General features: G+C 42.5%; 1 protein-coding gene across 1 annotated transcript; it reads right to left on the bottom strand.

The window, feature by feature from the left end:
• Positions 1 to 6,945: 6,945 nt before the first annotated feature.
• Positions 6,946 to 24,802, bottom strand: Vcp (valosin containing protein). Its single transcript, XM_051187618.1, is given in 18 exon segments — positions 6,946 to 7,256; positions 7,413 to 7,567; positions 8,383 to 8,538; positions 8,761 to 9,069; positions 9,252 to 9,464; positions 9,734 to 9,856; positions 9,954 to 10,039; positions 10,042 to 10,117; positions 10,592 to 10,704; positions 11,537 to 11,672; positions 11,751 to 11,884; positions 13,689 to 13,791; positions 15,488 to 15,619; positions 17,254 to 17,384; positions 17,865 to 18,007; positions 19,303 to 19,475; positions 19,649 to 19,760; positions 24,513 to 24,802. Coding segments are annotated over 18 exon segments (2,418 nt in total). The 5' UTR covers positions 24,530 to 24,802; the 3' UTR covers positions 6,946 to 7,150.
• Between the last annotated feature and the right edge of the window lie 793 nt (positions 24,803 to 25,595).

Consider the following 25,595-nt stretch of genomic DNA (forward strand, 5'->3'; position numbering starts at 1 on the left):
CTTTAATCCATCATTGAGCCCTAACACACCTATAAAATCTGTTTCAAATCCATCTCCACTATCACTTTCATAGTCCAGTCATTTCTCACAAGACTGGTTGCCCTAATCCTTTCAATATATTTTTCACTGCTATAGTTCTCTAGAAGTCAACACAATTTCAAGTGTATGTCATAAAATTGAGTAAAAGGAACAATGCTAGCCTAGTTTGCACAGGACCCTGAATTCAACCCCAGAATTGCAAAGGAAAAGAAAGCAAGTCTCCCTCCACAGCAAAAATGTCTTCTGTCTTTTTTGAGACAAGGATTGGAGACACAAGTCTCACTATGTAGCCCAGGAAGGCCTTGAATTTACAATCCTCTTGCCTCCGTTTTCCCAGGGAGTGGGGGAAGGGGAAAAACCCTTTAAACGATATGTATGCATGGTGGCTTACAACTGTAATCCCAGCAGCTGAGATGCAGATATGAGGAAGCAGGAGGATGACTCCCAAGTCTGAGGCCAGCCTGGGCTCTATAGTGAGTTCCAAGCCAACCTCAACTACAGAATAACAACCTGAATCAGAAAAACAAAACAAACAAAGCCAGGTGGTAGGGGCACATGCCTTTAGTTCCAGCACTCTGTTTTCAGAGTTCAAGGCCAGCCTGGTCTAGTGAATGGGTTCCAGGCTACAAAAAGAAACCCTGTCTAGGAAAAAAAAAAAAAAAAAAAAAATTTGAGCAAAAGGACATATAGATGTAATTTGTTATACTGGCCTGGTCAAAATAGTTGTAAATGATGTTTGGCCTACTAAGGAAAGTTTGAATATGATATGTCTAAGTCTGAATATGGTATGGCTATCGGACTGGTTCTTGACATCCCCAACCCCAAGGAAATTACTAAAAAAAAGACCTTATTAACTTTTATGATAATTTTGTGAAATTAACTTTTACTCGCTGAACTACTGAGCTATATGGTTCAGCGAGTAAAACCATTTACTGCCAGACCTGGCAGCCTGAATTCAATCCCCTAAACCCACAGTTCAAGAAACAACTCCTGCAAACTATCTTCTGACCTATATACTCAACACCCACAGACATACCCATAAAATACATACAAATACACATAAATGTAAAAGAAAATTATAAAGTAGTAAGAAGCCAGGCATGCTGGTACACACCTGTAATCTCAACATCCAGGAGCCTTAGGTAAGACATCAGTTTGAATTCAAGGCTAGCATGGAACACACAACAAAACCTTGTCTTTAAAAAGCCAAGCATAGCAGTATATGCTGCTGAGAGCCCTTATCGTTTATTACAGAAGTAGAAATTAATATTCTAGGTGTCAACCCATCAAAGTTAACTTCTGATGGAAGAAACTTGGCTTGCAAGGTTTGCAAGAAATAGACACCAGAATATCTGTTACTTCTGCCTGTAATTTTAAATGTGCTAACTGCATTCTCTCTCTAGCCTGTACAAGTATGGGTCTCATATTTACATTCCTGATCTACTGGGTACATATATCTGTGGGAAGTCAGGAGGATGAGTTTTCATTTGGCTGTATAATCTTGATTTATAGAATATATACTGGGTACCTTGTATTCTCGAAAAAGGCCCCAGAGAAAAGAAACTCTTCTCACTCAGGGATCAGTGGGAACAAAGCCACAGCTTGGCCCAGAGGCTGGAAATGGCAGGCCCCAGATTTTTCACTACATAACCCTTTCCTCTATTTACTCTTTTCAGATATGCCAGGCACTTCTTGCCACACCCTCTCTGAGACACTAGCAAGACAAAAGGTGCCCTGAAAAGTGCATGCCTGGTATTCTTGCTATTGCCAGAGATAGCTAATTGTATCTGTGTGGCTATATAACCTGGAAACTTTGTGAGATCAGGGAGATCTTTTGAAGAATAGAGAGACATGAGAAGAATATGTGTATGAGCTGATCCATTCACCCTCAGATCCCTTTAACCAGCCACCCTCTACACTTTCTGTTTAGTGTCTTGCCTGAACCCTGAAGGGGCAGAGGCTGGCACTCAGAGGTCCCTGATAACACACCTTTGATCCCAGAACTCCAGAGGCAGAGGCAGACAGATCTCTAAGTTTGAGACCAATCTGAAACTATTATTAAGTTTCAGGACCGCCAGTAGTGAATAGTGAGACCCTGTTCCCCACCACCTGCCAAAAAGAAAAAAAAAATTAAAAAAGTAGTATCTCAAAAAAAAAAAATGTAAATGCCACATGTGGGCTAAAAGAGTAGCACATACCTATGATCTCCCAGCACTATAGAGGTAGTCAAGGAGGACCAAAAGTTCAAGATCAGCCTGGGCAATGAAATGGGATATTGCATCAATAAACTAATTACCACAAGGAAATTAACATAATTTCATGTGGGGCTATGATATAGCTTAGTGACGAGACACTTACTTAGCATACATAATTCTCAGCATTGTAAAGAAAAGTACTCTATGAAGAGACAGACATTTACCTACCTAAAGACATAGAAAGATGATTTCTGGCCACTGGAAATAAGTTTTGCTACATATGGTAGTACAGACCTGTAATCCTAGCACTTGGACAGTCAAGGCAAGAGGATCATACCAAATTGGAAGTCAGCCTCAGTTAAGACCTTGCCTCAGAATAACTTTTTGCTTTTATTTTTCTAAATTTTTATAATGCACACTACCACTTTTTAAGGGTTTCTCTGTATAACAGCCATGGAACTTGTAGACCAGGCTGGCTTCAAACTCATGGAGATCCACTGCCTCCTGTGCATTGGGACTAAAGGCATGTGCTCCCAAACCTGGCTTACTTTAACACTTCTATAAATGCTATTTAAAAAGTAAATTATAAAAGCTGTGCATTGTGGTGCACATCTCTAAGCCCAGCACTTGATCTTATTTATTTATTTTTGAGATAGGATTTCTCTGTGTACCTTTGTAGACCAGGCCGGGGCCTTGAACTCACTGAGATCCGCCTGCCTCTGCTTCCCAAGGGCTTTTAATTAAAGGTGTGTGCCACCACTGCCAGCACTTGAAAGGATAACAAAAAGGAAAACCAAAGTTGAGGCCAACTTGGTCTCAACAGACTGCCTCAAACCCCCAAACCCTAAGAATAAATTTAAATTATATGAGCACAACAATATGTATAAGTTAGATGATTGGGTTTTTCTTAAAGGTAAAGGGTTAAATATGATGGTGTACTCTCCTTTAATCCCAGCACTAAGGAGGTTAGAGGCAGACAGATCTCTGAGAGTTCAAGACCAATGTGATCTACAAAGAGTTCCAGGCCAGTCAGGACCACAATGTAAGACCCTGTCTCAAATAAAAAGGTGGGAGAGGAGAGGGACTGGTGAAATGGCTCAGTGGATAAAGGTGTTTATCCCCAAGACCTACAACCAGTTTGATTCCTAGGATTCCATGGATGAGAGAATTGACTCCTGAAATTTGTGTGACCTCCACTTGTACTTGTCACTCTCTCTCTCTCTCTAAGGGGCCAGAAAGATGACTTAGTGGTGATAGAACTGCCTACTCTCCCAGAGGACCTGTGTTTCTCAGCACCCATCTAGCAGCTCACAACTTTCTTCGGTTCCAGTTTTAGGGGATGTGACACTCCTTTCTGGCCTCTGAGGACACTAAGCACACATGCGGTTCAAATAAAACCGCAGAAAAGACACTTAGCCACATAAATTTCAAAATAAATTTACAATGCAAGAAATAAAAAATAAGGGAAGGGGGGGAGTGAATTGGCTTCTTTTGTGGGGTACTGAGGATCAAACCCAAGGCCATGCATAAGCTAGGCAATTTACACCCCCAGCTCAAAAGTAAATTAATATTAAATATGGCAATATTAGTTTCAAAGCACCTTAATTTCTCACTTTTGCATAAAATGCACTTTGGGGATATGAAGTGTTTTATAGGTGATTCCTAACCCGTCCCAAATTAACTCAGGTACCTCTCTTTGCATGCCTTACACTGCTCAAGCACACCCTGTACCGTCCATCACTCCAGTGTTATCCTCTACCCTCCATACGCTCAGAGATTCTTATTTTGGTATGGTTTCCCCCTTGTTCTCAGTCCTTAGTGCCTTTGTTGATGATACATTTCTCCACAAGTCCAAATTTCAGAGCTTAAGAGGTTAAGAGCATCCTGCTCTTATGGAGGACCCAAATTTCAGTCCCAGAGCTTCCATAGGTAGTTCACCAACAACCTGTAACTCTACCTCCAGGAAATTCAACTCTTCTGGCCTTGAGGAAGCACACAATGCATAGACCCACACATGTAACTGAGAAATAAGCTGTAGCTAACAGTAGAGTGCTTAACTAGGATGCACAAGGTTCCAGGTTCAATTCCTAACCACATCAGTTATTAACTTGGAGAGGTGATATAAGCCTTTGATGCAAGCATTCAGGAAGACAGTCCTCTGAAAGGACAGTCTAGTTTACCTAATGAATTCCCAAATAGGGCTACAGTGATATTCTGTCTCAAAAATTGTACTTGATATGAGAAGCTTGTGGCATTGTACATGCTTTGAACTTTCTAAAGGCAAATTCTGAGAGTATCTTGGACCCAAATAGATCTTAGGTTGTTAGTTATACTCTATCTCAGCCTTTGCTATATTGAGTCTCTATAGTCTATATATAAAGTCTCTATATATGTATTTTATGTTTTAAAACCATAATTACATAATTTCCTCCTTCCCTTTCCTCACTCCAAACCTTTCCATATGCCCTTTCCTGCTTTCAAATGCATGGCCTCTTTTTCTGTTGTTACATGTTTATGCCATTTTTGACCTGAAACTCATTCTTTAATCATATTCTTCTTAAAGAAGTACCCTATAGCTCAGAGAGCATTTTCAAACATTTTAGCTAAGAAAACTGATTAAAAGGTCCATCAATGGTAGTATGACAATTAAACCATCCTAATGCACCTTTCAGTAACTTATCCTGTATCCCACTGTCTTGAGGAAATTGATCCATGTCTTTGGCCATGCTTTTACAGCTTGATGGAATCCCAAGTCTTTCTCCAAGTGAGCGCCTCTCTGGGCCTTAATGAGGTAATGATATTACCAACCTACAAGGATGACACTACACAGTGCAAAGCAGGTAGTATAGACCACATAATCAGGAATACCCAAATGGCAAGAGGACTAAAAGCTAAGTCATGGGGAACTCACTCAAATCCTCACAGTATAAAAAGATCTATTTTGGGGCTGGAGAGAGACGGCTTAGATGATAAGAGCTCTGGCTGCTGTTCCAGGCTCACAGCCATCTGATGCCCTTTTCTGGTGTGCAGGCATAATAACACTGTATACATAGTACATAAATCTTACAAAAAATATATACATTAATATATATATTATATATATAAATAATATACATAATATATATATTATTGAACAAATTCAAGATGTTCAGCCAATCTTAAGCATCTTATGTTCTTGTAATTTGTTCATGTATACTTGAAATTCAGTTCACCAATTCTGCTTGGTGAACTGATAGCTATTTTCACTGTTATCACCCTCTTAGGGCAAGGTTATCATGGTACTGACTTCAGAAACAGCAATCCTAACTATGGCATATTCTTGAATGACCAAATTATACAGAGCTGGGAGGTTTAGCACGGTGGAATAAACAATTTTTGGCTGGGATGCACAAACCTCCCAAGATTTTAAGATATGTGTGTCTGTGTGCAAGTAATGAAGAAGGGGTGGTACAAGGAACTGAGTCCTCTGCAGAGTATGAGTTCTTAATGGTTGAGTCATCTCTCCTGCCCACCAACTTTTCCCCCTTTTTCTTCTTTTTTGAGATAAAATCTATACATCCCTGACTGTCCTAGAATTCACCATGTAACCAGGCTGACCTGGTTTTATTGGGTTCTTCAGGAGTGTAGTAGTTAAGAAATTTTTTTAGAAATTTCTGATTTAAGGCCTTCCCAAGTACAAAATACAGATCATTAACTAGTTCCCCTGGGAAGTAGGTATCCCGGTGTTATCCTGTCTCTGGTGGTTTTCCCCTTATGGTAAGGAGATAAGGAATAAACACATCCCCATCCTTAATTATGGATTAAGGGTATGAAAAAAGGATAAATGGATTAGTGAACAAAACACAACTGAGTTTGAATCTCTAAGACCCACAAAGTCAGATGCAACAGTATGTAATCCTACTGTTTCCAAGGCAGCATGATGGGAAGGAGAGAAAAAAGAATCCCTGTCAGGCGGTGGTGGCTCACACCTTTATTCACAGCTTTTGGGAGATGGATCTCTCTGAGTTTGAGGCTAGACTCACTTGTCTACAGAGTGAGTTCCAGGACAGCCAAGGCAGAGAACCCCTGTCTTGAGGAGGGAGAAAAAAGAATCCCCCAAAACTGCCAGCCAGATGTAAGGAACAGCAAACCTAGTCTTAAAAAAAAAAAAAAAAAAAAAAAAAAAGTGGAAGGTGAAGACTGACACTCAACATTGTCCTCTAACCTATCTGCATGCAACCACTCACACAAAAGCAGGTTGGGTTTTTTTTTTTTTTTTTTTTTTTCTTTTCTTTTCTTTTCTTTTGGCCCCCTGAATATGTCAATAGGATGCAAACTTCAGGAAAAGAAGAGGCACAGTGGCTGGGACTCAGGCTCCATTTGACCCAACATTTATTGTCCTTGTACAACATGTCATTTTTTTTTTTTTTTATTTTTTTGGGGGGGTTTAGAAACTGCTTATGATTAGTCTTCCAACAGTAACTCAAAAGCATGTAAAATAAAATCAGCCTACTTTCTATATAAACACCCAGCAAACAGGCCCCTCATCCACCCAGATTGGCTAGGGGTAAGGGAGGGCTTAGGCAATATTGAGAGTACTGATGCTTTACTGTGGTGATGGCGAGGATAGTGCCTTGGTTCACACCCCACAGGTTGCCTGCACCACCCCACACTACAACAGAAATGGTGTAGGCCCAAGGCCCAATTCCTTGCTGGCAATTCACTCTTCACCTCCCAAATGAAAATCACTTTATTTTATCGCTTTTGTAATTTTTTGCAACAGAAAACCCCTGTCCAGAGTCTGACTGGAGCTGAACTGTTCAGACTGAGGAATCGAACAGGCCGTGGGTACACCCCTGGTCCCTCTTGGGCAAGCGCCCCCCACCCCCAGGGAACAAGGTCCAGCCAGGCCAGCTCGCTGCATGCTGGCACATCACTTAGCCATACAGGTCATCGTCATTGTCTTCTGTGTACACACTGCCACCTGTGCCACCTCCACTGCCCTGGCTGGGGCCAGCTCCACCCTGGTTCCCTGAAGGGAATCTGTATATACAAGAAAAAAGCCAAAAGAAAGAGGATATGGATAGGGCTTTGCAAGGTTTTCACAACTGTTGCTCTAGCCTCCTTATGACTCCCACCACTCTGTCTACAAGTCCCCCAAGCACCTTAGGAACTGTCCATTGCCACCAACAACATTACCTGAAGCTGCCGAAACCTCGACTTTGCTGAAGTGTCTGGGCGAACATTTCATACTTCCGAATGTCATTATCACTGACAGAACGACGGGCAAAGCGCATGGCTTCTTCAAAGTGGTCTCTGCGGATTTCAGGCACTGGATCATCCTCTTCTACTTCCTATAAAGTTGATAGCACAGATCACTTATTCTAGTTAGGACCCAGCTTGCACTCTATCCCTCAACTCCCTACCCTCCCATTATTGTTGTAGTTTATTGACACAAAGACCCTCTCCAAAGGGTAAGGAAAGCCACTTGCTCATTTCTTATTCATTCATAAACCTCCCAACATTGGAACCACAGTAGAGACAGAATTATAAATTTCAGTTTTTACGCTCTTATACATATACTTAATTTTTCCATTTTAGGAGTGCATGGATTCCCTTCTCCACCAGGATGGAAAAGTCCAGACTCTTTAAGTTTAAAAATCCTTTTCCAGAGGGTTGGAGCTATGCCTCAACAGTTAAAAGAGAATTAGCTGCTCTTCCAGAGGACCCAAGCTCAATTCCAGCACCCACATGGCAGTTACAGAGAATCAGACACCCTCACACCGATATACATGCAGGCAAAACACCAATGAATATTAAAAAAAAAAACAAAAAAAAAAAAAAACCTGTTCTATCATACTTTCATTTCCCTCAAGGCATCAAATTTAAACTGAGTACATAGCCAACCCAAACTTTTCAACATAGGTTCACTTCCTTTTTTTTGAGATAAAAGTCTCATGTAGGCTCCTTTACTTCTCATCTTCCTGTATCCACCACTGAGAGCTGGAATAGACATGTACCACACCCAGCTTAGCTGTTCAGTATTCATTTTCTTAGATACCCTGCTTAATATCATAGTCAAAGGACTCTCCTAATACCTTCTACTCTCAAACCTAGGTCATCAAGGATGGTCCCTAGAATGGCACATTTGAACAGAGTACTGACTCACCATAGCTGATGGATTTGTCTGCCTCTCTCGTTCTCGCCTAATCTCACTCTCAATAGATTCACGAATGGCCAGTTTACAAGCACGTTGGCAAATTTCTGTCAGATCAGCTCCAGAAAAGCCATTTGTCATCTTAGCCAGGAACTCCAAATCCACATCCTAAAGGAAGCAAAAGAGCTACTTTAGCATTGTACCCTCCTCCCATGGTAGACATAGACCTTTGAGCTACTCCTGCCTCTGCCACTCCATTTTATTTTGTATTTCTTAAATTATACTAATATTCACAAATCTTTCATGTTTCCTTTAGAAAACCCACAAATCTCCAATGGTATCCTACCCAGGATAGAAAAAAGTCCCCGTGGCTAACAACTTTGCACCTACCTTGGCAACTGGGGACTTGCGCAGGTTAGCTTTCAGGATGGCGACACGGGACTTCTCATCAGGAAGTGGGATATAGATAAGCTGATCAAGACGCCCAGGTCTTAGGATAGCAGGGTCAATAATGTCAGGCCGGTTGGTAGCTCCAATGATAAACACATTCTTTTTTGTGGACATGCCATCCATTTCTGTCAGGATCTGATTAATGACTCGGTCAGCAGCTCCACCACCATCTCCAATATTACCACCACGAGCCTTGGCAATTGAATCTAACTCATCGAAGAAGAGTACACAGGGGGCAGCTTGCCGTGCCTGGGAGAGAGAAAGAGATCAACTCAAATATTAATATCTCAGACTTCAGAAGAAAACACAGTAATCACCAAGGCCCCCACTGAGCTGCTAGTAATAAATTTAAATAGTCTTGACTCTGTAGAAATAGCCTCTTATCCTACCTTGCCCCCAAATGCACAAACAGCCAGCCTTTGATAGCTCACCTTGTCAAAAATTTCCCTGACATTGGCCTCAGATTCCCCAAACCACATGGTGAGCAGCTCAGGACCCTTAATGGAGATGAAGTTAGCCTGGCATTCATTAGCAATGGCTTTGGCCAGCAAGGTCTTCCCACAGCCAGGAGGTCCATAGAAGAGAACACCTTTGGAAGGGGTCATTCCAAATTTGAGGAATTTGTCTGGATGCTCCACAGGATACTAGAAGAAAAGCAAAGACGATTTAAGGGCAACCTCAATATTTTAAATAAAACCGTTATTAATCAGAAGCATATCATCTACTTAATGGCACATCCTATGGTCTATGATGCTAGTTTTTTAAAGATAGGCTTCTTACTACCTAAAACTGGGTAACAGTAGGCTTTTGAATTGTAGTCATAATTCTAAGTAAAATTTTGAGTCTGAGACCTAAAAGGCCAATTACTACATATTGAGGCAATGACCCACCACCCTAGAGCAAACTTGCCTACCTGAACCAGCTCCTGAAGCTCCCGTTTGACATCTTCCAAGCCTCCAATGTCCTCCCAGGTTACTTGTGGCACCTCTACCACAGTTTCCCGAAGTGCTGATGGGTTGCTTTGACTCAAGGCCCACTAAAAAGGGTGTTTGAAAAGGGGCAATGAGATTGAGGTGGATGGATGCACATACAAAATAACTATTTGTGTTTTAATTTGTGAATATGGTCCTTACCCGGAAATCATCCATAGTAACTGCCAAGGAATTCATGACCTCAGCATCAATGGTCTCATCCTCAAGATCAATAAGGTCCATTTTTTCCGGATGGCCTGAAGAGCAGCCTCTGAACACAGGGCTGCCAAATCAGCACCTACATGGCCATGAGTCTCATTGGCTACCTGCAAAGAAAAGAAAGATCTACTGACTATCCTCAAGACCCCACTTCCTTAATATGTCAGAAACAGAATCCTCACTGCATCCCATGATTCCTATCTCTGATTCCTCCTATTTCCTTGAAGAGATATACTACAGCACACCTTTTACTGGCAGAGGTGTTAAATAACTCAAGCCTGGATTTGGGAGCTGGAAATAAGGCTGTTCCAACAATGTATGAATTACTTAAACACAGCAACAACTAAGAAACATATTTTCTGCCCTAAAATCAAAATACGCTCCATGCAGCTCTAAAACAAGGAAAGTTAGATTCTTGCTGTATAGCCCACACTGACCTCAAACTCAAAATCCTCCTGCCTCACCCTCCCCAAATTCTGGAATTACTAATATGAACTCTTATCTTAGGCCATGTTTGTAGTCCCTTGCAACTTCCTAAAAACAGAGCTATCCAAGGTTTTGGCCAGCCATCACCACTCCACCTGTTCCAAGTCCACATCGTCTGCCAGTTTCATGTTCTTGGTGTGGATCTGAAGAATTTCCAAGCGTCCTGTAGCATCAGGGATTCCAATATCTACCTCTCTGTCAAAGCGACCTGTAATGTAAAACAGGAACAATTTCTGGTCCACAGAGAAGTCACTCCAGAACTCTTATTTAGAGTTAATATTAATGCCTCATAACCTGGAAATTCTTCAGGTTTAGGCAAACCAAAATAGGTAGTTACTCTAGAGTAATAGTTTTCAACTTGTGGGTCACAACCCCTTTGGGGGTCAAAGGGCCCTTTCACGGGGGTCCCATTACCAGACATTTACATTATGATTAATAACAGCAGTGAAATACAGTTATGGAATTAGCAAAAAGTAATCTTATGGTTGGGGGGGGGGGGGGGAATCACCACAACATGAGGAACTAACTATATTAAAGGGTGGCAGCATTAGGAAGGTTGAGAACCACTGTTCTGGAGGGAATACAGAATGGAAAAAACCTTAGGCCCTGACACAGCAAAGTACTTAAAAGAAATTCTGAATATGAGCCAGGTGATGGTGGCCCATGCCTTTAATAATCCCAACACTGAGATGGAAGAGGCAGGCAGATCTCTGAGTTCAAGGCTAGCCTAATCCACAAAGTGAGTTCCAGCCACGGTTGTTACAGAGAAACTTTTGTCACCCTGTCACCCCCCCAAGCAATGTAGATAACAGAGGTAAGACAAGGAAACCAAGCCAGCAGAACTATAATATACCATCGAGTAAGAATGAATTGGGTTGCTAATCCTAGCACTCAGGCAGGTGATCTGAGTTATAGACCAGCCTGATCTGCAGCGGGTTCCAAGACAGCAAGGGCTACACAGAGGGTTTCAAGACAGAAACCCTCTCTTAAAAAACCAACCAAACAAAAAGAACAAGTTGGAAAGAGTTTGAGGCTTTTACCAAATCGCCGTAGGGCCGGGTCAATGCTATTGGGTCTATTGGTTGCTGCCATAACTATCACATGTGCTCTCTGCTTTAGGCCATCCATAAGGGTCAACAACTGAGACACAATACGACGCTCCACTTCCCCATGAGTCTGTGAAAACAGCATGTCTGGTTAGAAGCTATGGCAGGACCTTTCAAGTCCCCACCATCCCCTTGATTAAGTTCCTACTTTCTCTCTTTTGGGTGCAATGGCATCAAGCTCATCAATGAAGATGATAGCAGGAGCATTCTTTTCAGCTTCCTCAAAGGCTTTACGAAGGTTGCTCTCGGATTCACCAGCCAATTTGCTCATGATCTCAGGACCTGAAAAGATATAGAACAATGACAGGGCCAATGAGATGGCTTATCCAGTCAATGTATTTGTTACAAAAGCCTGATAACCAGAGTTTAATCCTGGACCCCACATGGTGGAACTATACCCTCAAGTTGTCCTCTGACTTCCATGTGTACACGATCACACATACACAATAAATTAATTTTCCCCCTAGCCCCAATATAGGTTCTAAGTAAGAATGCAGTAATTTTTGTCTCTCATAGCATTCTCCACCCATTATCAAGCCAGATACCAGACCAGAAAGAAGTCAATGGACTCTGCATACGTCCCATAGCAGTTTCAACTGTGAAGATAGCAAAGATGATTTACTAAAAAGGCTTAATTATCACTGGATCCAAGATCTAAATATCATTCTGAAGATAGACAAATGATCTTTCAGCCCATATTCCCCAAAGACTTTCAGATAAGAATATAGATTTTTATCCAGGTGGTAGTGGCACACATCTTTAACCCCAGCACTTGGGAGGCAGAGACAGAGGCAGGTGGATTTGAGTTCCAGGACTACATAGTGAAACTCTGCCTCCAAAACAAAACAGAAAGTTTTATCATTACACCTTGTTTCCCTAAATGTCTTTAGGTTATGCACAATCTTTCTCAAGGAAAGAAAAGACAGAGAACAGGAGGCAGAGGCCAGCAGTTTTCTGTGAGTTCAAGGGCCAATCTGGTCTACAAAGCAAATTAGAGGGTCACACAGTGAAACCATGTCTCTACCCCCCCAAAACATACTCATTCATCAGCTAAACACTGGAATCCAGATGCAGAGAGGGAGGACAAGACCAGGCTACAGAAACCCAGAGACAGCTGACCTGAACAAGGAGCTAATGAACCCCCAGACTGAGAGCTGGGAATCCAGCATTGGGCTGACTCAGAACCCCTGAAGATAGGGTCTCACTTAGAAGGCCTGGGTAGTCTCAGGGACCTCTGACAGTGGAACCAGGATTTATCCCTGGCACACAAAAGGACTTTGAAAGCACATTCCCCATGGATGGATACTCCCTAAACCTAGAGGCAGGAGGGAGGGCCTAGTCCTTACTCCAAATGACTTGACAGATTTTGTTGACCCCTCTTGGAAGGGATCACCCTCCCTGTGGAGGGAGGGATGGGAGAGTGGTCGGGGCCATGGGAGGGAGGGAGAGAAGGAGAGAGGGACAGGGAACTGGGATAGATATGTAAAATAAGAAAACAAGAAAAGACAGAAAGACAAATATGGTGACAACACACTTGTAAACTCAGCACTGGAGAGACAGGATTCCTGGGGCTGGCTGGTTAGTCAACCTAATACACTCAAACAGTTCCAGGCCATTAAGGCTTTTGAAAAAGTGGACTGCATCTGAAGAACATGAGCTTATCCTCTGAATCCAACCCAACACATATGCATGCATACTCCTACACATGAATGAAAAACACACACACACACACACACACACACACACACACACACACACACACAAACTAAAAGCTGGGCTGGACAGATGGCTCAGCAGTTAAAAGCACTGGCTACTTTGCTGGAGGTCCCAGTTCAATCCCCAACACCTATATGGTGATTCAGTCAGCTTTAACTCCAGTTCTAGAGGACCTGATGTTCTCTTCTGGACTCCTCAGGCACTGCACACACATAGTATACAGATATAAATGCAGACAAAATACAGAACAAACTTGCTAAAACAATTTTTAAAAAATATGCTGAAGGTTATGGGTGCTAATGGATACACCTGTGAGCTGCCCAACTCATAAATGGGCCTAGTCAGATACAGGATAGCTCAAGTTTCTTACCATTTATCAGGAAAAAAAAGGCTCCAGTTTCATTTGCCACAGCTCGGGCAATCAGGGTTTTCCCTGTCCCAGGAGGTCCATATAGCAAGATTCCCCGAGGAGGCTGAGGACAATAGAAAGTGGTTAAGGTCAGGAACTTACCCTCCCCTAACTCCATCCATCATAAACTAGCTTGACTAGGGCTCTAATGAGGGTTAAGAACCATGGCATTTAAGAGCACTGGCTGCTCTTCCATAGGACTCTAGTTGTGACTGACAACCACCTATAATTCCAGTTCCAGTAGACCTGATGCTTTCTTTTGGCCTCTCCAAACACTGAAAGCTCATGCTACACATAAATTAATAATAAAAAAGAACAAGCAAGCTTTTGAGACATGTTTATAATCACAGCTGAGAAAAATAAGGTGGAAAGATTACATGCTTGAGGCCAGACCTGGTTACAATGGGAGACCAAACAAAAACAAACAAACAAACAAACAAAAAAAGCCAGGTCTGGTGGCACACATCTTTAATCCCAGCACTAAGGCAGAGGCAGGTAGATCTTGAGACTAACCTTGTCTACACAGTGAGTTCCAAAATAGCCAGAGACTACATAAAAAAACTTTCTCAAGCCCCCAACCCCCTGCCCAAAACAAACAGCCAATCAAAAACCACAAAGAATGAGTCCTTGGAAGTAAACACTGACTAGATAATCATACACATTTCTGTTACTGGCAGGAAAAGTGATACCAGCAAGCTGGTAACATTTATAAATTCAACTTACACAGGAGTTTAACAAGTTATGACAAGGGTCAGTCAATTTGGCAAACCAGGCTATTTAATAAAGCAAGGTCTGCTTTTCACTGTTAGTGGCTTTCAGAGGTGCTTACAACCTTCTAGGACAAAGGTTCTCAATCTGTGGGTCAGGACCATCACATCAGCAAACATGTATTTCTCAAATTTTCGTCATTACTACTTCATAACTGTAATTTTGCTACTGAGGTATCTCAGTTCATAAGACCATCAGAAAATGTTTTCCAATGGTCATGACTCACAGGTTGAGAACTGTTATTCTGATTTACTCTCAGGTTAAAATGTCTTGCGGGGGGGGGGGGGGGGGGGGGGGAGATATCCTCGAACCCACTCTCTGTAGACCAGGCTGGCCTGGAACTCTTAAGAAATCCATCTGCCTCTGTCTCCCAAGTGCTGGGATTAAAGGCATACACCACCACCATCCAGCCCAAATATTTTTTTTTTATAATTAATAATCAACTACAATTTTTCCAATTAATAATCAACTACAATTTTTCCTCTTTGAAATTGTCTGCAGCCTTATCCACAGAACACTGCTTTCAAGACAAAACCATTGGTATGCTTACTAGGCATATTAGTCATTTCATCTTTGGTGCATTCCATTATATAGAAAAGGTCAAAAAACTATTCTAGATAGATGGTTTTTAAATGTTTAACCCAGGAACCTAATGTTCAATAAAGTTTCTTCTTTTATTGAGTAATGAACTACAAAGATTGGCAAACTTACTATGAAGATTTTAATATGACCCATAAAATAAGAACTGTTAGGTATATTTGTATATGTTTATGTACCTGTACATATACATATGTATGTACACACACACACAATATGCTACCCATTTTGTTCTTGACAATGGCTCTAATGAATTTATAGCCTTCTAAAAAAAATGCAAAGAATATTATTATTGCCTCTTTAAACCATTTCCGGAATCAGTCACGAATTAGACACTGGGGTGTTATTATGCACCATCCTAGATCTAGATCCCCTATAGAGCTCAGGATGCTCACCTTCACACCAATTGCCTTAAAGAGTGCAGGATGTCTCAGTGGCAGTTCCACCATCTCCTTTATTTGAGCTAGCTGCTTCCTGCAGCCACCAATGTCATCATAGCCTACTTCATTCAAAGATTCTTCCTCATCCTGAGAACAAAGAAAACAGGAATATCATTGTCAGCAAAAATACAATTTCTCTAAATCCTCCCACTATTTAGTATAGGGAAAATATGTTATGTGATTAGATTCTCTTCCACAGTGATCTCATCTTAAACCAGGTATGACACATGTCTGTAATCTCAGCACTTGAAAGGAAGAGACAAAAAGACCAAACTGAGGCCAGCTCAGGCTACAAAGTGAGTTCAAGACAGCCTATATAGCAATACCCTGTGTGTGCGTGAGAGTATGTGTGTGTGTGTGTGGGGGGGGGGTGGAGGAATGACACAAAAACAAAAAAGAAAAAAAACCACTCCAAACCTCTCTGTCCTTAATCTTATTGATAAGAGATCCTAAAAAGACTAAAGCTGACCTATATAGATTGGCCCCATTTTGAATGTCATGAGGGTGGTTTATAAGGCACCTACCCTGAGGAGCTACAGACAGTTAATAGTGGCAGACAGAATCATATTCCTTAGTGGTATAGTCACTGGTAAGCTGTAGCTGTTCAATAACTCCTCCCCCCTACCATTGATAAACTTTAAATAAATTTAGTGGGCCACCAAAGAAAAAAGAAAAACAGACACGAAGATTTTGAAAGAAAAAGGGATCAGTGGAATTGGGCACATGCCTTTAATCTCTCTCAGCTTGGGATGCAGAGGCAAGTATATCTTTGAATTCCACGTCAGCCCAAGCAAAATAGTGAGACCCTGTCTTAAAAGCAAACAAACTGGACAGTGGTAGAGCACACCTTTAATACCAGCACTAGGGAGGCAGACCTAGTCTACAAAGTGTGTTCAAGAACAGCCAGGACTGTTAGATAGAAAATACAAAAACCAAACAAACAAACAAGGGGGAGTGTAGCAAAGAGGGATGATATGATCAAATATGGCCATGTGGGTGGTCGGAATTGAATGTAGTACCTCTAGAAGAGCAACCTTCACTCTTCATCAAGCTATCTCTCCAGCCCATTTATATTTTTTGAGATAGGATCTCACTTCACAGACCATTCATGCTGAACTCACTTAAGCAATCCTCCCATTTCCACCTCATAAAATTAGGATTATTGGCATGTACACTCAATGCTATCCTTTAGACTTTATCTCAAATCCATGGCACTGGTTCTTTCAATAAATTTTTAGGTGGTGTTCCACTTCCATAAGGCCACCTAATCTACAAAAGCACTCAGCTTAACAACCAACTCCAATGCCACTTGAGTGGTTTAAAAAAAAAAAAAAAAAAAAAAAAATGGGAGATGGGGATTTATTTCAGTGGCAGAGTACCTGCCTGTAGTGATAGATCTGCCTCCACACCTGTAGCAGTGACCATGCCTTTTGGTATGGTCACAGGCGTGGACATAATGGGATGGGGGAGAGCTTAGAGCTGGAAGCCCTTTCTGGTTAAGGAGAGCATAGGAGAGGAAGGTCTGTCTCCTCAGAGCAGGAATACCACTGCACTTATTAATTGCTTTCAGGTAAGTTATTTACTAATAAGCTCCACTTCAATTTACTGGTCTGGTAAATCCATATATCCATGACTTTACTTGCCTCACATACACAAGACCCTGGATTCAATTCCCCAGCACCACAAACAAAAAACTAGGAACTGTGATCAGGGTAACTCACCTCTCTCTTAATTGGCTCTCCTTCACAGTGGATCACTGTGTCTGGAGCAACAATACAGTAAGGGCTGGGATCTGTCTCTACTACTTTGAACTCCACAGCACGCATCCCACCCCGGACAAGGAAAATATCTCCTACAATACAAAGCAATACAAGTGAAATTAGAGGTGTTAAGTACAAGACCAAGAGAAAATTCTTCACTAGACCCCATGATCTAAAATACAAAGCTCATTCGTAGGTATTACTTATACCCTCCTTCCCTATAATAGGCAATAGTAAAACTCTAATCTGTATTACATTCCTCTGCTACTCAAGGTTAGTATACAGACATAGTATGGCAAAAGCTCTTTTTAATTGTTAAAGTATAGACAGCCTAAGCTTTCACTATAACCAACAGTGGTAGAGCTGTACACTTTCAACTTGACAGCCAGCAAAAACAGATCATCCTTCAGAGATATATGACAACTACTTAATATCCTGGAGCACAGGAGGTAAGAAGATATACAAACTAAGTACCTGTGCAGGATACATATATTCATACATATAAAATAACATGGATTTTTTTCCCAAATTTTATTCAAGTAACAACCAGTCTTAAACTCAGTTTCTCTCACCTTTGCGGATGGGGCGATAAGCTTCCAGGAAATACGGCTTAAGGTATACCTCAAAAAGATTGCCAGTGATGCCTTCCACCGTGTCATCAATGGGTAGCACGTGGATACGTTTGCCATACTTTACATCAGGGCATGGCTGGATGCTGAGGATGACAAGCAGACTCCACATTACCAACCACACTGCAGCCCCAAGCACTGGGTGTCCGAAAGGGCCTGGCACAGACAGCTGATGGCAAGCGAAAGAGAAAATGCAGGGATGGCCTTAGGTGAAGAGAAGAAGGAAAGCAAGGTGGGAGAGGAAGCAAAGGAACAGCCAAGCAGAACTAAGACAAGTCACATCCACAATGAGGAAACAGAAGTCCACTCACCACTAAGCCAAAATTAAGGATATCTGGAAGCCCCACATACACACAGCTCTACCACTGGAGTCTTCAATATGGAGCATTCAAGGATAATTCTGTCTAATTAATACTGACCATCTCCTATCTCTCCCAAGTGCTGAGATTACTACTGGGAATATGGGTATGTGCCATCATGTCTGGCCTTCTAGCTAATATCGATATCCCACTTTTACAAGGAAGAGGGGGAAAGGCAAGGTTTTGACAAGTTAAAACTTTTAATGTCAGTGAAAGAATAATCTCAATTACAAGATCAAAACACCTTGAGAAAGTTGACTAAGCAGTCTCAAAAAGGTACTTAAATAGACTTCAGAAACTTGATTGGTCCTGGCCAGGTAACTGGAGACTGTGGAAGCCTTGTGCCTACCTGTGTAGAACAACCAGAATCAGTCATACTAGAGCAATCCTAGGTCTAGCTCTCCCAGATATATGCTTTTCTTCCCCAGGTTGACTTTTTTTTTTTTTTTTTTTTTGCTTTCTTTTTTGGAGACAGGGTCTCACTATATAGACCATGCTAGCCTGAATTCATAGACCCACCTGTCTCCCAAGGGCTGGAGTTAAAGGCATACACCACCAAGCCTAGCCTAGGTTTACTTTTTTTCTTTTTTAAAGTACTGTTACAAGACCCCTTCCACTTATTTCAAAATAGACCTATCACAAGCCATTAATCAGTGACAGCAGTAGGGTAGTTTACTAGATAAACATCTTCATACAGTGTCTCCAATCCAGGTATAAGTAGAGGAATCATACCTCCCTGGTAGAGGGGGAACAGAAGCATCAAGAAAGCCATGGAAATGACGATTTGTCCTAAGGACCATGCAGGGGTGGATTTTGAAGTCTAGAAAAGCCATGCAACCTAGAGACAACCTTGGAAATGTGAGTCTTCCCATGACCAGGTAGATTCCTACAAAGCAGCTACCAAGGACTCCATCCTGGTTGTGATGGAGGGGGGGGAATTGTGTCTACAATGCAGGCTGTAGTATCTGGCCTCCCATTCCCTAAAAGGTCAAGAATCCATTCCCCAACCCCCACACACACACCTGATGACATCCCCTAGGCGGACACGGAGGTTATTCCGAACAACTCTATTCATCCGAATCTTCTCATCAGAACATGTATCATCAGAAAGTACAATACACACAGCTTCCCGTCTCTTCTTTCCTTTTAGCAACACTGTGTCACCTCGGAACAACTGCAGTTCATCCATCTTGGGCTAAGAAAAAAATCATGATTAAAAGACTGGGTCACTGACCTTTTGGTAGGCAAAAGCCAGAATTCCCTATAAACCCCACTTTATCTGTCACTGCAAGAAAAATGACAAAAGAAAGCTGAGGAAATCTATCTACTTTTAAGTGTAGTAAAGACTGTACTGTACACCCTACTTACCTGGGACAAGGACACCACGCTGTTATCTTCATTGATAGCTTCATCAACAATTAACCGATTGGGACGGTTCTTTTGTTTAAGAATGGCTGTTGACAAATCATCTCCTTTTGAACTAGAAGAAAAAAAATGAAGTTGGGCCTAACAGATACTTAGCCCCACCAATCTCTAAGATTCACTTAGGCAAAAAAGAATGGATAGATGAAGCTTAAAAGCTAATAAAAGAAATCCAGTTAAGCTCACAAGGAACATAGTCAGCATTTATCTCATTCCCATTCCAGTATTTTAGTATTTTGAGTGCTGTTGTTCCATTCTGCTAGGCCCCAAGGGATCCTATCCCAAAGTCAGGAAACTGGCCAAAGAATATTAAAAGACATAACAGAAGTAAATGCTCAGCAGCAATCAGAGAAAAATTAGTCAGACTCTTAGGCTATATAGAACAGGGGCTTTTACAGCCAAACCTATTATTAGGTATAAATTCCAACTCTGGCAATGCTTAGTTGTGATTGCAATCAAGTTAGTTAACCTCTCTGGATTCATGTAAAATGAAGACTACAACCTACTACCTCAAGGTTCATTCTTTTAAGTGAGATTAAAAAAACATAAATGCTTTCATAATGCCTGGCACATGGTCACCATGATTAACTGCAGAGTTTTGAAAGAGTTCTCTTACTGCTTGTCTCCCAAAGGAATGAAGCTAAGTAGAGAAGATTTAGGAAGGCCATATTCCACCACCAATCAAGCCTCAGTACAACAAAACACAACTTTTAGCACTACCCTCCTCAAAAAATAAACCTGATGAACCCAAGAACATTTCCTAGTACCACAGGAACACGAAGCACAAAACCTATTACAAAAAGTAGAACAGGACAAAAAATATATCTAGAACCTCTAGAAAGGGGATCCAACTCTAAAGGAGTTTCCTGGCATTTCTGTAAAAGCACATGACTTTTGTCAATCCAAAAACAAAAATCAAGAAATTTTGAAAGAAGGGAAAATTCAAATCCTCACTTAAATTAAGAAACTAAATTCAGCCAGGCGTTGGTGTCAAATGCCTTTAATCCCAGCACTCGGGAGGCAGAGGCAGGCAGAATCTCTGTGAATTTGAGGCCAGCCTGGTAAACAGCTAGTTCCAAGTTCCAGGGCAGGCTCCAAAGCAATATAGAGAAAGCCTGTCTCGAAAAACGAAATGAAAACAAAACAAAATGAAAACAACAACAACAAAAACCACCTAAATTCCTGCTAGCCGGTAGCACTCAAGGGAGGGACACCTCTGAGTTCAAGGCCAGTCATCTACAGAGTGAGTTCCAGGACAGAAAGACCCTGTCTTGAAGAGGGGTGGAGGTGGGGAGGAAACTAAGTTCCTTTTAAAGCTTATTACCTGTATTAATTATACATGATGAGTTTCATTGTCATTTTCATGCATGCATGTATTTTTATATCAGCCCCCACTGCCCTCTTTTGTCCCTCTCCCACTGATCCCCTTCTTCCTAATAGCTGTTCTTTCATGATTCTGTTTTGTATACATGATATAATTAGTTTAATTAAGAGTTTAAATGATGTGGGTGGGTTTATTTACAGGAGCAACCTACCAGTAGCTATACTACTTTAGGAAATGTGTCCTGTCCCTTTACCCATGCAAACCATTAGCTGCCAGTAACTCCTGAAGGACTAGTGGGATCTCATGGGCCCCTCCCGAGCAACTGATTTTCTATTAATTTCCTAGATGCTAGCATTATTCCCTGGACAGTGATACTAATTCCTTTCTTTCTACATTTATGTTTATCTGCCTGACTGTATATATGTTATGATAGTTGCTTTGCCTTCCTACCATGTGTGTTCAATGGATTGAACTTAGGCTGTTGGTTTGGTAGTATGTGCCTTTACCTACTAAGCCATTACACTGGTACTAAATGCCACATAACTAGCTCATTTCTAACCTTTACTTAATGGACTCAGTGGACTCCCCCTTTGAAAATTTATCTCTGGCCAGGAAGAGTTACACAGCCTTTAATAGATATCCATGCATTTGATGCCCAATTTTGCATACAGAGTTCCAGACCAGGGCTATATAGTGAAACATTATCTCTTTAAAACCAAACACTTTTCTTCCAAGGTTTGAGAAACATGAGTATTAGCCCCCTCCCACCCAAAGAAGAGGTCAACAATGGAAAAAAGTAAATGAAGGGGAGAAACAACCATTTCTGCAACAAATTAATAATAAAAGGCAGGTATAGCACTTCATGCCTGTACCTCAGTAATTGCCAGGAGACTCTAGACCAGCCTAAGCAGCATAGCAAGATTATTTCAATAACAGTAGTAATCATAAATGAGTATCTACAAAGCATCACATTGTTCTAGAAACTGAGATGAGACAGCAAAATCTAACAAAAAAGCACTGTCAATGGAAATAGCTTACCTTCACTTATAGACTATTTTTGTTGGCTTTTTTGTTATTTAATAAAGGGTCTTGTTATATATAGCCCTGTCTAGCTATGTAAACCAAGCTGACCTTCAACTTGCAGTGATCCTGTCTTTGCCTCTTGACTGAAAGCAGGCATATGCATCACCACACTCAGCTATGTTACATCTTTAATATGGATAAACTAGTTTCCCAGAGTAGTTTCCTTAACTCCAACTTGCCTCCTCAACTCAAAGGGTATGCCACTTTGGCCACAATGCTGCTGAGGTTCCCAAAATAAAAGTGTAAATCCACCATATCTATCAAAATGCCTCCCCCCCCCCCAGAGGCTGTTCATCTTATTTTATTTACAAGACTGAATTGATGATAATACTTCAAGTTATCATTTTGTTTTAATCTCAAAACTGCATTTTAGAAGTGGGGCATGGTGGCGAACACCTTTAATCCCAACACTTAGCATTGGCCAGCCTAGTCTCCAAAGTACCAGGACAGCCAGGATGTCATACAGAGACCCTATCTGGACCTGTATAGAAAAAAGAAAGAAAGAGAGAAAGGAAGGAAGGAAAGGAAAGGAAAAAAAGAAAGGAAGAAAGAAATAAAACTGCATTTCATGACATGAGTCCAGACCATGGCTCTAGAGATGAGTGGTATAGCTCTTAAAGACCTGTACTTCAACTACCCATGGAGATTAGAGCTGGTAACCTCTAACAAAGCTGAGAGCAAATGCAGCTCTAAATGTTTATTCTCCCATCGTGTGCATGATTCAGGTCCTTTCCAGAACATAAAGACTACACAAGGGAACTTGGAAGAAGTTCAGGGAAGAACCTAAAGGTAGAAAGCACCTATGATGCCAGTGGGGCATGCCTTCCTATAAATCCCATTACTTTGGGGATAGGGGACAGAAAGACCAGGAATTCAAAAACAGCCTTGACTGCATGGTGTGTTTGAGGCAAATCTGGTCTACACTAGGCAATGGTGGAGCATGGACAGTAATCCCAGCACTTGGGAGGCAGATGCAGGTGGATCTCTGAGTTCGAAGCCAGCCTGGTCTACAGAGTGAGTTCCAGAACCACCAGGGATACACAGAGAAACCCTGTCTCTAAAAACAAACAAAATTTTTAATTAAGAAAAATAAAACAAAGGTAAAATATCACAAAATATTTTAAAAGTATATTTTATTGTTTTTTTTTTTTTTTGAGGTAAGGTCTAAGTAGCCCAGGAAATCCAAGGCTTGCCTAGAACTTTCAGCCTTTCAAGTGCTGGGATTAAAGGCATGCACCACCCCACCCACCCTGGTTATTTAAACATTAGTCCTTTTAACTAAGTAAATGAGTGAATACCTCATCTCAAGGAAATGAAACTTAAAAACACCCAGCTGCCTCAAAAAAAAAAAAAAAAAAAAAAGAAAGAAAAGAAAGAAATCGAGATTTGTATAAAATAGTTTCCTAGGCTTGCTGGTTTTTGTTTTCTGTATAGGAAGCTCTAGTTTCTAAACTGAACAGGACGAAGTGACCAGGTTTCATTTGATGCTTTCCTAAAAGATCAAGTTGGGGCTCTAAAATCCTAAGGCCCAGACAATCTCTGATCGTAGCTGCTTGGGGAAGGTGTGTGTGTGTGTGTGTGTGTGTTTAAGAGTTATTTAAGAGTTAAGCCAACTCTAACCTGCAGTCTGTGAAAGCCAAAATACAGAAAGCAAAACAAACTCAGATTCTAACTTCAGCACCTTAAAAAATAGAAAAATACCTTTCCAGCCACCCTCAAACACTCCAAAATAATAATAATAAAAATAATAGGTAAAGCTTCCTGGTATTTACAACAGGCCTAACATGGTGAAAAAAAAATTGCCATTTGAGAAAAGCACGACCTAACAGGCCCTCACTACCTAGGGTGCAAAAGACGCCAACCTCGGGCAAGGCCCACCCCTCCACCAAGGCCGACCTGGCTTCCCCCAGGTTGCTCGGCCCGGCCTTCCCCAGAGGCTCAGGGCTCCTGAGGCCTTCACGTGGCTCAAAGTCCACGCCCACTGGGCCCAGTCTGGGCCTCCGGCTTGCAGTGTTTTCTCTTCGCGGGCTTAGGGTCTTCCGCGTGCGGTCAGTGGAGTGGGCGAAGGGCTTCCCAGCTCCAAAGGGCTCCGCGCCGGCAGCGTGGACCCTAAGGCCTAAGTAGGCCGGGGCCGCCGTGCCGAGGGAGCTAGCCAGGCCGGCCGAGGCCTGCATGACACAGCACCATCTTGCCCAGGTCAGACCCGGGCCCAGCGCGGGCCCGACCTAGGGGGCGCGCGGGTGCACAGTCCGGCCCGAGGCCCTCACTCGCCCCTTTCCTCTCCTTCCGTCCCTCTCCTCCCGGCCTAGCCTCTCAGACGCGGCCCGACCGGGCCTACCCAGCGCGGCGAGTCCCACGGTGCGCGCTTCCGCAGCCGGAGGGCGTGCGCGCGCATACACTTACTCGGCTCCAGAGGCCATGGCGCGCGCCTGTCCCGGTCGGCGGCTGTGGCGGCCTGAGGGTAACGGCTACGAGAATGGCAGGAGACCGGCGAGGCCCGGGCTTGGCTCACTCAGGCGGTGGATCAACAGCGGTGACAAACCCTCAGGCAGCTTCCCTCTCGCTTCCTCCCAGCGGCACCGGGGCGGCAGACGGGCGGGAGACGCTAGCTCCTGATCCGCGAGGGGGGCAGCGGCAGCGACTAATCAAACGACGGCTGCAAACGCTTCACTGAGACTGAGCCGAGAAGAGCCGAATCATCGGAAGGAAAGCTGCTCTCATCCCAGCCAATCAGCGCCTGCCTTGGGACTCGTGCCCGCCTCTCCGTGCCTCTCCCCAGCAACCCGCGGTCCACGACCAATCAGAAAATTCGTCTGTGGCCCGGCCCCGCCTCAAGGCTGCAACACGCCTAGTAACGCCACGTCAATTGGCCGCAGCACTACGCTTCCTCGACGGATTGGGATTCTTGACCAATCAGCAAAAGTAAAAGGCCAGATTGTCTGGTAAAAGCAGAGCCTTTAATCCCTCCGAGGAGGCCTCTCCTACTTGGCTCCAGCTGATTGGCTCCTTAGTTTATAAGCTGCTGGAAGAACCTAACACAATGGCTTGAACCCTTATTAGTTTAGTCCGCTTGTAAGGGTAACCCACATAGTTCATTTCTCGCCAATCCTGGGGATCCTGTAACTCCACCACAATAACCCTTCGTACTCCTTTAAAACACTGGCTCCAATGAAGGGCGTGGTGGATGGGCTAGGTCTGTAACCCTAGCAGTTGGGAAGCAGAGGCAGGAGGATTATTAGTTGGAGATCAACTCAGGATTCAGGACCTTTTCTGAAAAACAAAACCGGGTTGGGCATAATGGCGCAAATCTATAATTCTGGCGTCAAAACAGTATCTCAAAAATAAATTTTAAAAGCAGTGTGGTGGCACATGCTTTTAATTTCAACACTTAGAAGGCAGAGGCAGGCTGATCTCTAAATTTTAAATCAGGCTGTTCTCAAAAGCGTTGCAGCCAGCCAGGGCTACATAGTGAGACCCCGTCTCAAA

This window comes from Phodopus roborovskii, unplaced genomic scaffold, assembly GCF_943737965.1.
Source record: "Phodopus roborovskii unplaced genomic scaffold, PHOROB, whole genome shotgun sequence".
In the NCBI taxonomy this organism is placed as follows: Eukaryota; Metazoa; Chordata; class Mammalia; order Rodentia; family Cricetidae; genus Phodopus; species Phodopus roborovskii.